This window comes from Melopsittacus undulatus, chromosome Z, assembly GCF_012275295.1.
Source record: "Melopsittacus undulatus isolate bMelUnd1 chromosome Z, bMelUnd1.mat.Z, whole genome shotgun sequence".
Taxonomy (NCBI): domain Eukaryota; kingdom Metazoa; phylum Chordata; class Aves; order Psittaciformes; family Psittaculidae; genus Melopsittacus; species Melopsittacus undulatus.
This window is the reverse complement of record NC_047557.1, coordinates 89,326,233-89,338,861: the sequence shown is the minus strand read 5'-3', so window position 1 is coordinate 89,338,861 and position 12,629 is coordinate 89,326,233. Positions and strand designations below refer to the sequence as shown.

The 12,629-nt window shown below is 39.1% G+C and overlaps 1 protein-coding gene across 1 annotated transcript in view; it reads left to right on the top strand.

Annotated features, from left to right (window-relative positions):
* The first annotated feature begins 953 nt into the window (after positions 1-953).
* LONP2 (lon peptidase 2, peroxisomal) overlaps positions 954-12,629 on the top strand; it is a 46,545-nt gene continuing 34,869 nt past the window's right edge. Inside the window, exons 1-7 of the mRNA XM_005152205.2 lie at positions 954-1,207; positions 2,148-2,382; positions 3,124-3,255; positions 4,588-4,710; positions 5,822-5,985; positions 6,674-6,768; positions 8,571-8,829. Coding sequence (XP_005152262.1) covers positions 975-1,207; positions 2,148-2,382; positions 3,124-3,255; positions 4,588-4,710; positions 5,822-5,985; positions 6,674-6,768; positions 8,571-8,829 — 1,241 coding nt within the window. The 5' untranslated portion in view covers positions 954-974. The remainder of the gene's footprint in view (positions 1,208-2,147; positions 2,383-3,123; positions 3,256-4,587; positions 4,711-5,821; positions 5,986-6,673; positions 6,769-8,570; positions 8,830-12,629) is intronic.

The window sequence follows — 12,629 nt, the reverse complement described above, 5'->3', positions numbered from 1 at the left end:
TCAGGCTTTGGGTCCCTGCCCTGCAGAAGATATGTCATAAAACCACAGACTGGTTTGGATTGGAAGGGACCTTAAAGCTCATCCAGTTCCAACCCCTGCCACAGACATGGGCACCTTCCACTAGACCAGGTTGTTCCAAGCCCCATACAACCTGGCCTTGAACACTGCCAGGGGTGGAGCTTCTCTGTGCAACCTGTGCCAGCACCTCTCTACCTAATGTCTAATCTGAATCTACCCTCTATCAGGTTAAAGTGATTTGCCCTTGTCCTGTCACTCTAGGCCCTTGTGAAAATCTCCTCTCCAGTGTTTTTGTCAGCCCCTTTAGGGACTGGAGCTGCTCTAAGGTCTCTCTGGAGTAGCCTTCTCTTCTCCAGGCTGAAGAATCCCAGCTCGCTCATCTTGTTTCCAGAGCAGAGGTGCTCCATCCCTCTGATCATCTTCACGGCCTCTTCTGCGCTTGCTTGAGCAGGTCCATGTCCCTCCTGTGCTGGGGGCTCCAGAGCTGGACACAGGACTGCAGGTGGGGTCTCCTGCATCTTGTTCTCTTACATGTCTTCATGTGCTGGACTGGCCAGAGCGCTCTGAAGAGTCCTTACACTGACTTCCACTTAATGAAACGGGGCCCTGAGTCCTTTGCCTATGAGTACGGACCCAGAAGAGCAGGTTTTTGTAAAAACAAGCACAAAATGGTTTTCATTTGAAAAGTGTCACATTCTGCCTCTGTCAGACTCCGGAGCCGTTCGGGGAGCGGGGCCCAGCGCTCCCCGGCCCCTGACCCACAGCGGGCCTTGTCTTTTAAAAGAAAAAAAGGCAAAAACTGAGCGAGAAGTTACTTCGTCGGGGAGGACTCGCCGTGCGGGAGCTCCCCGGAGGGGCGGGTGCAGAGCGGACTGCTCCGTCCCGGCGCCCGTAGTGGGGCGGAGCTGAGGCTGCTCTGTCTCGCTAGTGTGCGGCCGGGAGGGGAGCAGGACGCTATGGCGGCGGGCAGCGCCATCCAGATCCCCAGCCGCCTGCCGCTGCTGCTCACCCATGAGGGCGTGTTGCTGCCTGGCTCGACCATGCGGACCAGCGTGGACTCGCCGCGCAACATGCAGCTGGTGCGCAGCCGGCTCCTCAAGGGCACCTCGCTGAGGAGCACCATCATCGGCGTCATCCCCAACACCAGTGACCCCACTTCCGACTGCGACGACCTGCCTTCCCTGCACAGGTGCTGCCCTGCCCGGCCAGGCTCGCCCTCGCGGCTCGCTGGTCCCCGGCTGACCTTCTCCATAACCCCCCCTTGGCCGGGCCGGCGCGGCGCCGGGACTAGCTTGCCCTGATGTCACCTTCGCGGGGCATCGCGCTGCGGGCATGGGCCTGGGCGAGGGGGCGGGTCCGCTCCGAGCCGCAGTTGTGAGGGGGGCGTTCCTCGGTGCCCCGGAGGAGCGCCTCTTGGAGGGGGGCCATGGCGGCAGAGACTGTCAGGCTGGCGTCTGGGGAAGGGTCTGCGTGAGGAGACCAAGGTGGATGAGGAAGATAGGATCAAAGAGCGCAGGCCAGGAGAGTTAAGCCTGTCGCAGTTGTTAACGCTAGCGTTTTTCACCTAACAGGTAGCATGGAAACTAACCTAGTTCACATAAAATGAAACCGAATTTTATCCTGTTTCTGTCGGATAAAGCATGAATAAAATTAACATGCTGCAACCCTTACTCTCAAAATTATCGTATCGGTGGACCTAGTAAGGTTTTTGCAAGAAAGTAACTTTTGGTTTAAATCTGCTTAAATAGGTACATGTTATCTCAAATAACATGGTCAGAATGAGGCTGACCATTTCACTGAAGAACTGTAAATTACACTCAATTTCCCAGCATGTTACTTTAAGCGCAAATGTCAGTGTTCCTGTCCACAGCAAGCTTCATGAAATTATTTATGAAGAAATGTTTCTAAGTTGTGTGACTCTGTTATATTATCTTAGTTTTTCAGTTACCTCATTAATTTTCAGGTAGTCTGTGTTACAAAGGAAGTTGTGTAATTTGGTTGCTTTTCATGATAAATAACTATGACCCAGAAAGTTCTTGCAATCTCTAGTTTGATTGCTGCTTAATAATGGGCACACAAAACGTTTCGTGGAAAGTGACAAGTAACACAGAGATTTGGTCTGTTTTTAGGATTGGCACTGCTGCCTTGGCAGTTCAGGTGGTTGGCAGCAACTGGCCCAAGCCACATTACACGTTGCTGGTTACAGGCCTCTGCCGATTCCAGATCCTGCAGTTGCTGAAAGAGAAGCCATATCCTGTGGCGGAAGTCGAGCAGTTAGATCGACTTGAGCAGTTTACTAATCAGCATAAATCTGAAGAGGAACTTGGAGAGCTGTCAGAGCAATTCTACAAGTATGCAGTGCAGGTGAACTGTTTTAATCCTATGTATCATATATCAATGTATGCATTTTTTTTCTTTGTTTCTTATCTGCCCTTTTTGCAATTCTTACGTTTTTCAGTGACTGTTAGAATTTCAGTATTTCTTCTGCAAAATAAATATTTTTGTTACATGTTAAGGTTTCTGTGTTGAGTTGCAGAATATCTATACAACTTGTTGCAGGATGAGTCTGTGTATGTTAGCACTGTGATAAGTTTGTATTATTCTATATATAGTACTACTGTACACTAAGAAAAGGAATACTTTTGATTTTTTATTCTTGGATTACATATGTATATGTGTAAACATATGCAATGGGTTGAGATTTTGTGGTTTGGTTTGATTTTTAAAAGAAGAAAAGCTTCTCTTGAGCCTTGAATGTAAACAGATGTCCCCAGGTATAATGAGTTTGAGTTTAAAGATTACATAGAAAAAGAGTCATTGTACTGTTAAGGTAACTGGGAAAGTTTTATTCAGCATGTGTGTGGGAAATAAGAGATGTAGGCATTGTAAAGAGTGCTGCAAATGATGATATTTTTAACTACTTGCACAAGCTGAAAAACAAAAATCATGGTTGTCTTGTGCTGAGATAGTGCCTGCTGTGAACTTTTAAAAATTTATTTCAGTAGCTTTCTAGAAGTGTTTTGTGCTGAAAGATGCAACCCTTTTTAAGTCAGATAAAAAGAAACATAACAACCATGAATATTGTTTATTGGGTGTTCCTTACAGTTGGTTGAGATGCTGGATATGTCCGTTCCTGCAGTTGCAAAGCTGAGACGTCTTTTGGACAATCTGCCAAGAGAAGCTTTGCCAGATATACTGACTTCTATTATCCGTACCTCCAACCAAGAGAAGCTCCAGGTATTATGACCTTAAACCATTTTTAAGTGGAGTTAGGTGTTTGTTGGTTTGGGTTTTATTTTTCAGTTAACTAACTTTTTAGATCATTGTGAAGTTGCTTACACTTGAGACTGTACAGTGATGATGTTTTGTCAGAAGTTATTTGTGTTACACCTGAGCATGAGTATTTGTAAAAAGGTTTTATGCTGTTATTTAAAGTGTTTATATATGCATGTATCAGAAGTCACCTAACAGGTAAATTAATCTAGTTAACATTGGAAACAGTTCATTTTGTTAAACAATAAATACAACATGGACTTCCCCTTCCAATATTAAAGAGGAGAAATGCTTCAAATTGTGTTGAAATCCTGCTTACTTATCACAGTTGACTATACATCTCTTAATACCAACAGCTTTCTTCTTACCAAAATAAGATTTTTTTTAAGTATTTAAATAAAACATCTGAAAGTGTGTGGTTTAAAATACTGAGACACTGGTTAAATTTGCATCATATATCAAGGTAACTTTATGCAAAAATGTTGCTTATGGCTTAAGACTTACTAGTCTGATTTCTGTGTTTGTTTGCTGTGTTTGGAAGTTTTGTTGTTCCTTTTGTCACTGACAGTGCTGCATGTTCAACCTTGAATTGAAAGCATAAGTTAGGTTCTTTCAAAGCACAGTAGAAGTTAATATAGAAAATAAGTTGAAGTGAAGGTATGTACTGGGCTAAATGTCCTACTTGAGGAAGGTACATAAATCATTAAATTTACCATGTCCTTTTTCGTTATTAGAAGTGCTAAAGAAAAGAGCAGCCAGTGGAAGCTGTGGAAAAAAGGAAGAGCCAAATTCTACCCATTTCCACATAGCAGCTTCATTAGTCATGAAAATGGAATAGCATATAAGATTTTAAAAAGACAAACAAAATAACCTGTAAACAAACAGACAAGAAACCCATTAAGGCATAAGGTGTTTTTTTTTTTTTTTCTGGGTTAATCAACGTGATCATGCTGTAAGTTTCTGAGAGGTCTAACTCTTTCAATTCAGTAATTGAAAACCAGAATGCTGATAGATGTCTGCCACAGAAAATGCAACTGAAATATTAAGATGATTTAAAATCAGACAGGATAAAATACTTTTTTTCTGTTTTGGAGTGCTTTGTAGTTTTGGCATCCAGACCTCTGAGGCTGGGTTTTGTGGATTGTATTCTCATAGCTTGTCTTGCTGCCTTTTTTCCTAAACCATCTATTGTATAATTGTTCAGAAGACAGTAACAGTGTCCTTCATGTTCCCCTCCCTGAAGCTGATGATCCATCAGAATGAACTCATTGGCAACTTATAACGTCTTGCTTTTAGATTTTAGATGCTGTTAGGCTGGAAGAACGGTTCAAGATGACTATACCATTGCTTGTTAGGCAGATTGAAGGCTTGAAGCTGCTTCAGAAAACAAGAAAGCCCAAGCAGGATGATGATAAAAGGGTATGGACTTTAAATGTGGATAATTAAACTTCATAAATAAGTATGAAGATACACTCTTAAGCATACTAATGCTTAATCACTGGTTTTAATCTGTGCAAAGTTTTAATTTATAGCAGTAATGTTTCATGGTCAGTCTGGAGCTGCAGAGAACATCTCGCTGGCAACTTTGGTATTTTAAATACCTAAAAGATAAAATATAATTTTAAAACAGCCAAGGTTTTATTTTGTTGTCTTGTTTTGTTATAATTTTGGTTTTATTTTTGTGTGTGTGGGGGGTAGTTTTTGTTTGGTTGGTTTTGTGTGGGGTTTTTTTGAGTTGTTGTTTTTTTTCTTTTTTTTTTCAATCTGAGCACTTTTCTGACATTGAATAAAGGCTCAGGTTCCTTAAAGGATTCATTTCATGCCCAGTGTCAAGAACATACTGAGTTTTGGCCAGTGCAGTGAAAGGTATACCATTCCAGTACCTCACCACCCTAACAGTAAAGAATTTCTTCCTTATATCCAGTCTAAACCTCTGCTGTTTAAGTTTCAACCCGTTACCCCTTGTCCTGTCACTACAGTCCCTAATGAATAGTCCCTCACCAGCATCCCTGTAGGCCCCCTTCAGATACTGGGAGGCTGCTATGAGGTCTCCATGCAGCCTTCTCTTCTCCAGGCAGAACAGACCCAACTTTCTCAGCCTGTCTTCGTATGGGAGGTGCTCCATTCCCCTGATCATCCTTGTGGCCCTCCTCTGGACTTGTTCTAACAGTTCCATGTCCTTTTTAAGTTGAGGACATCAGAACTGCACACAATACTCCAAGTGAGGTCTCACGAGAGCAGAGTAGAGGGGCAGGATCACCTCCTTCGACCTGCTGGTCACGCTTCTTTTGATCCTTTCCAACCCTAACTATTCTATGATTCTATACAGCAATATACAGCAATATAAGAACTCTAAAGTAGTACCAGTAATACTTTGTGAAGTTATTTATTGGATTAAAATCTTCTGAATTTTTCTATGGAGGCTCTCCCAGCACCTTGTATATTTTTGTCATGGTTTCCATTCAAAGCCAAAGTATCTACCTGATTTAAAAAACAATACTATACTCTGGCTCTCTTTTCCATTTCATAGGTTGTAGCTATCCGTCCTAATAGAAGAAGCAATCACATTCCAAGCACTGCAGAAGATGATGAGGAGGAAGAAGATCATGATGATGTTGTCATGCTGGAAAAAAAGATCAGAACATCCAGTATGTCAGAACAAGCTCTTAAAGTTTGTCTTAAGGAAATAAAGAGGTAGGAGACTTTCATATGGTGGTTGCTTCTCTTGCATTAACCTTCCCTTATTTGACTGTGTGTTTGTGTTGCTGTGTTTCGGAAATTATTTTTAAAAATTTAGTAGAGTGCTGTCTTTTGCTTATACATTTCATCATCTTTTTTGAGAATCAGAAGTGATGACAGAGAAATATGAAATCTTCTAGATACGGTTTATACACTAATAGGGCATTAAACTGTAAGCTCTAAGCCCTTGTGTTATGAAGATCTAAAAAACACTCAGCTAAATAATACCAGTTTAAAATAATTATTTAATTAAAACTGACCCAGTTATTGAGTCTTTTTTCTTCTGTTTTTCTTTCATGATTGGATAACTGTGCTATCCGTGATGGATAACAACCTCTTCCAGTGAGGATGCATAGATAGTGATGCATGCATTGAGGATGCAGTGTATGCATAGGAAATTGACTTTTTTTTTAATATATCATATTAAATAATCATTAAATATGTCATATAAACTATTATTATGCAAAGACAAGCTCATGATTGGTGGAGTAGTGACTTCCTTTTTTAGTATTGCTTTGTCAGAAAGTAAGATAGGGTCCTATTTCTTAAAGTGTTTGCTAAATGTCCATCTTGTGGTGCAGAAGAGTTTTACTTTGCAGTTAATTCCTGATTAGCCTTATGAATTCTGTGCATATGTTTCCAGATTAAAGAAGATGCCTCAATCAATGCCAGAATATGCTTTGACAAGAAATTACTTGGAACTGATGGTAGAATTGCCATGGAACAAGAGTACAAAAGGTAACCCCTCTATTATTGTTGATTGTGTCTTACACAGACATTTTAGGACAAGTAGCCATCATGTAAACACTGTGTACTTAGTTCTGTCTTGCAAATGTTTGTCTCATTGCCTAACCATAAAAATGTCATTAATATAACAAGGTTCTGCTGTGTCTTAAGTTACTCAAGTTTCGTGAGGAACAAAAGGATGAAAAGCACAATTGTAGTTAATTTTAATAATTGCAGCATCAGATACAATAAAAAAACTGTTATGTCATCTTTGTACTCTCATTTTCAAATGCTGAGCATAGAGTGATACTGTTAATATGGGAATATTGTTAATATGGGAATATGTTAATATGAGAGTACTGTTAATATGGGAACGGTGTACAAAAAGAGCAAGTAGAGTTGAAAACCAAACATGACTTCCTGTTGAACAACACTCATAAATTAAGTGGGCAAAATGACTTTTCAGAAGGTGTTCTGCTAGAGAAAAAGATTTTAATTCTTTCTAGCAGCTACTGGAGGATGAAGCTTTTGAATGTGATTTTAAAAAGAAATTTAACATAACACACCAGCAGAAACGTCTGTCTGTCTTTTGCCTCTTAGTAAGCGTGGTGATGAACTTTGGCCGTTTTGAACTAGATCCTTGACTGTTTACACATCTTCTTCTAATATTTTCTTCAATCATTAAATTGTAAAAAGATCTGCCTACAGATCTTTGCAGATCTCTATGGTGTTATTCAAAGAATACCAAACCAAGTAAATATTGATACTGATGTCCTCGAAGAATGGTTTTGGTTACATTTGCTCTTTAATCTTGTAAAATTATGCCATGTCACATGTAGTGTGAAGTTTTACTTTAAGCAGAGTTTTGAAATTTCTATTCACATTCATGTGACTGATGCTTTGGAATCCATAGCTACAGTGAATAAAAATATACATGAATATAAAGATAGAAAATACAATAGAAAGTTATGATCATTAGTGAATTTTTTGTCCAGTGGTTCATCACAAAAATTTGCACTGTTGATCATGAGACTTCAATCATGATTGTCTGCATGCGAAATAAGCACACTTACAGTATGAGGAGTCTGCATCTAGTATGCATACAATTTGAAGGGTGGGTGTGTGCGGAGTTGGTAGACTTCACTGCTTCCTGCCTGCTATCTTTATGTTGTAGAGCAAAGGAGAAGACAACTGCCAGAAATTCTTGCCTTTTGTAAAGCATTAGTTAATGTCCACCAGTGAGACCTTACCATTTATCACAAATCACTGCAATTGCAAAAACTAATTTTTCCAGTTGTGATATCATGTGGGTATTTTATACAGTGCTAAATCCTTTTGTGTTGTATAGCAAGTAAAGTGTGCCCTTTAGGCCTGTGAGATCTTGCTGTATTTGTGAGATATAGGCTCTTACCATAAGTAGATGATGAAGACACAGGGATGAGTTTGTCTTTTGAGAAGACCTTACAGGATCTAACTTACTTCTGTGAGAAGGTAAATGCTGAAAATTTATTTTTCATTGAATTGCTGTTACAGAATAGTTTATTTGAACTACATTCCCTAAATTCATTTGAACCAGATTTTTGTCTGTGAGGCTGTAAACTGGTGGTTTTTTGTTTTCTAAATTTCATTACTGTAATCTGTCTATCTTATGTCTAATTAAGTGAGAATTATAATACCTTTGTTTTAGGAAAATGTCTGAAAAGTGTGTGTGTGTGTGTCAGTGAGATTGTTCTGATGAACATGTTTGAGAATGAATTGTTTCCATTTGTAAAGGTAAACGTGCTTATATCTTTTCTGTTGTCAATTATTGATAGATCGCCTGGAAATTCGTGCAGCTCGAATTGTTTTGGATAATGATCATTATGCTATGGAGAAACTGAAGAAGAGAGTTTTGGAGTACTTAGCTGTCCGACAGCTTAAAAACAACCTCAAGGGACCCATTCTTTGCTTTGTGGGACCCCCAGGAGTTGGTAAAACCAGTGTTGGAAGATCAATTGCGAAGACATTGGGTCGAGAATTCCACAGAATTGCTTTAGGAGGAGTCTGTGATCAGTCTGATATTCGAGGCCACAGGTAACTACTTCTTCCTTTCCTAATTGAAATTTTTGCTTTTGTTTGCTACAGAATGTATATATTATTTTGTTTAGCTAATACAGAGCCGTTTTGCTTATTTCAAACAATGGTAGTTATTAATTGATTTTTCTTGGTATTCAGTGGTGTTATTCAGTAGAGAACTTTAGTAGTGGGAATGGACGTTTAGTGTTGAGATAAAGCCTTTATTCTTTCCTTCTGCTACTGCCTTTTATTGTCATAGGGGAGAACAGAATTTAATCTTCAGTTATGTTAGCTCTTTGAGGTAAAATTCAGTAGGAAGTCTTATGCAAACTCTTAAATGTTGTATCTGATTTTTCTACATTTTAAGAGGGAGGTAAAGATCTGGTTATACAAAATAGCCTATGTATAGCAATGCGTTACTTTATAACTATGTTGATAAAACAGAAAGAGAAACTGAGAGTGATACAGGTTGCTAGAGGATAGCAACTGAGTTACTAAGTATCTCAAACTTGTTAGTGTAGTATTTTCCTATTTCAAACGGAAGTTTAGGCAAGCACACCTAAGCTCGATCATGTCAAAGGAGTTTTTTGGGCTGGTTTTCTGTAGGACTTTTTATGATCTTGCATCTCTTTATGTATATACTTCTTAGCCTATTAAACCATTTATGTGTATTAATCTATTTCCCCTTCCTTGAAACTGGAAACATATGATGGGTAAGGTAGATTAGTAGGTGCCAAACACTGGTGCAGCGCTTTTTTGTTATGTTAAACATATTTTATGCTTTTTGCATACAGCATAGGATATTTGGTATATTAGATTTGTTAGTGTTCTAAAAATCTGTAAAAGCATGTGGGGTTTGGGTTGTTTTTTTTTTAAGTTGTATTATTAAATAAAAGTTGTCTTCACAACATTAGGTAAATTATTATGAATTAAAAGCTATCCATTATTTCTTTGATGCCATGTAGCAGTTAATTTTGCTCAATGGCTATGCTGCTACTTTGCATCATCAGAATACACCATCATTCTGTCTTCAGTTATAGGTTATTCTATAATTTCTCTTTGTTTTCAAAGCATAAAAAGGACCTTGGTATTTGTATCACTTCCCTATGAGATTTAAATGATAATGTAAAATAAATGCCCCAATAAAAGTTCATTTTGTGATATCAGAATTAAGACTTTTGACTGTAAGCTAATTAATTGCATGTGTGAATACATCACAGTGATGGAAACTCACAGTCCCAGCTGGAAGGAATGCAGGAAACTCATTGGGAAATCTTATGCTGAACATACATATAAACTTCTAGGAATCTGGAATATGAGGTATTTCTATGAATGTGGAGTGTAAGATGCTGCTGATGACTTCTTAGGCCAGAACATGAGAGGTGAAAAAGCGACAAAACAGTGATTTTGTGCTTGATGACAGCTTGAAAATTCTTTTTTCACATGAACCTTCAGCACTCTCAATAAAACAAGCAATATGTGCTTACTCCTGCATGTATTCTTCTGTGGCAAATTTGCTGGAGTTATTTATTTGTGGATTTTTTTTTAGTTCAGGTTTTTCTTATATACCCAGCAACCACTGTGGGTTTGTAGGTACATATGGTTTGATGCGTTGGTTTTTACTGCGTAGCAGCACGCTGTGCATGTATGTATGTTGTTTTGTAAACCTTTGTGATAACAGACCTTTCCCCCATTTACTTATGCAGTAATGGAAAAAGAAGCGAAATCCTGTTCTCCTCCTGCACTACATATTATTCCTGTAATTCATTAACAGTGTTAGTCACTGTTTCAAAATTCTGATGTTTTAGATTACTTACAATATGGATCCCAAAAAACAATCTTAAAATGTGATTAAGCAGCACGTTGCTATTCAAACTGAAGCCACTAGAGGGTGATCAATACCAAGCAATGTAGGTATCAGTCACTTTTCCGGGGCAGAGGAGAGCTGAAGTCTTTGTAATAAGGAAACCACGTCTGGGAAATTAGCATTAAGAGTAAAGCTGTCATCAACTCTTCCTCAATTGCCAGAAATTCCTTGTTGTGTTCATTTTTATTGTTGTTTTGATGAGTTTTGTTTTGTTTGGCTTTCTGTCTTGTGCTTAGGCCGAACAAAGAATAAAGACAGAGTTGTCTGATAATGAGGCTTTTAAAACTGTTATATTCAAGTGTTTGTGACTGTCACTGTGGTATTTTTGAGGGCATTATTAAATGATTAATGCATGTTAGAAACTATTTTAAATTTCATATTTGGTAACACAGTGTATTTTTCACAAGCAAAAGAAGATACCATTTAGAATTACCAACAGTATCATATGGTTACTCTTCAACAAACAAGTGTATAGTTTAAGAACAAACTCCACAGGAGTCAGTATGAGGACTCCTTTGTAAGGAGTGCTTTTGCAATTTTTTTGTGGTTAAAACCAACTGTTGCATACTGATTTTTTAAAATTCTGTTCATTTTTTGTCCCCCTGTGTTTCTGCTTATCAAGATAAAATTTAATCAAAACTCTGGCTTTTCTGGAGAACTGTCTGTGTAATGCCCTTTTGTGTGAATAAGTCATTCCGGGTTATTCAGAGTCAAGTGAATCCACGTTGTGCCGCTAGTGGCAGTCACAGAGAGTAATTAGAGAGGTGGTCTGGAAGTGGAAGGGACAGAGGGTGCTGTTCTCTGAGTTTTACTGTCCAGTAAATAGGCTGATCTTCTGATATTACGTGTTAGAAGCCATTATTTTTCTCCTGAAAGTTCTTTATTAAGCTTGAAGGCTTAAGTCTGTATCAACTGTATGTAACAACTGATGTAGTAAACGTACTATAACATTAAAAAGGAAACTGGGATTCAGTTTCACTTGTAAGCAAATATAGGCTGAAATAGCATTCACTTGGGCCACTTATTGAAGTTTTATGTGAAGAATGCAGTATGACAGATTCAGCAAGCAAAATATATGAGATGGCAGCAGGTTGGGGAGTGGAGTTTCAGTAAGCGTGCTCTTTGTGGTGTGTAAGAAGGGCAGTTGGAAATGCCCGGGATTTACCATCTCAGTGCAGATCACATGCTTGCAGCTGGGGTTTGTGAATTATTTTTTTTATCAAGTGCAGAGTAGCAACTGCCATTCTGTCTTCCCAGAATGAAATCATCATCTTGGTACAAAAGCAGAACTGCTTTATCAGGCATCCTCTAGTAGTTGTTTGCATTTACCCATTTACCACTCATCTATATTGTACATTTTAAAGTTTGCTGGTTTACTTTTGTTCTTAGCTTGTATTAAAAAAACCCCTCAAACCCACAAAAAAAACCCCAAACCAAACCCTCCCCCCCAAACAGACCAACAACCAAACCACACTGAAGGATGACTGTCCTGTGTTCAGCAGTAGCAGTCATTTTTCTCCTTCTCAGCAGCTGGTGCAGTGCTGTGTTTTTGACTTTCAGCCTGGGAACAGTGCTGATAACGCCAGTGGTTTTAGTTGTTGCTCAGTAATGTTTAGTCTGACCAAAGACTTTGTGAGTCTCCTGCTCTGCCAGGGAGGAGGGGAAGGCTGGAGGAAGCAGAGACGGGACACCTGACCCAAACTAGCCAAAGGGGTATTCCATACCGCAGCATGTCATGCCCAGTGTATAAACTGTGGGGGAGTAACTCAGAAGGGCTAGATTGCTGCTCAGTTGAGATGGGTATTGGGTGGTGAGTGTTTGTATTCTCTTCCCTTGTTATTTCCCTTATAATTATCATTATTGGCAGTAGCAGCAGTGGTTTGTGCTATACCTTAGTTACTGGACTGTTCTTATTTCAACCAGTGAGAGTTACATTCTTTTGATTCTTCTC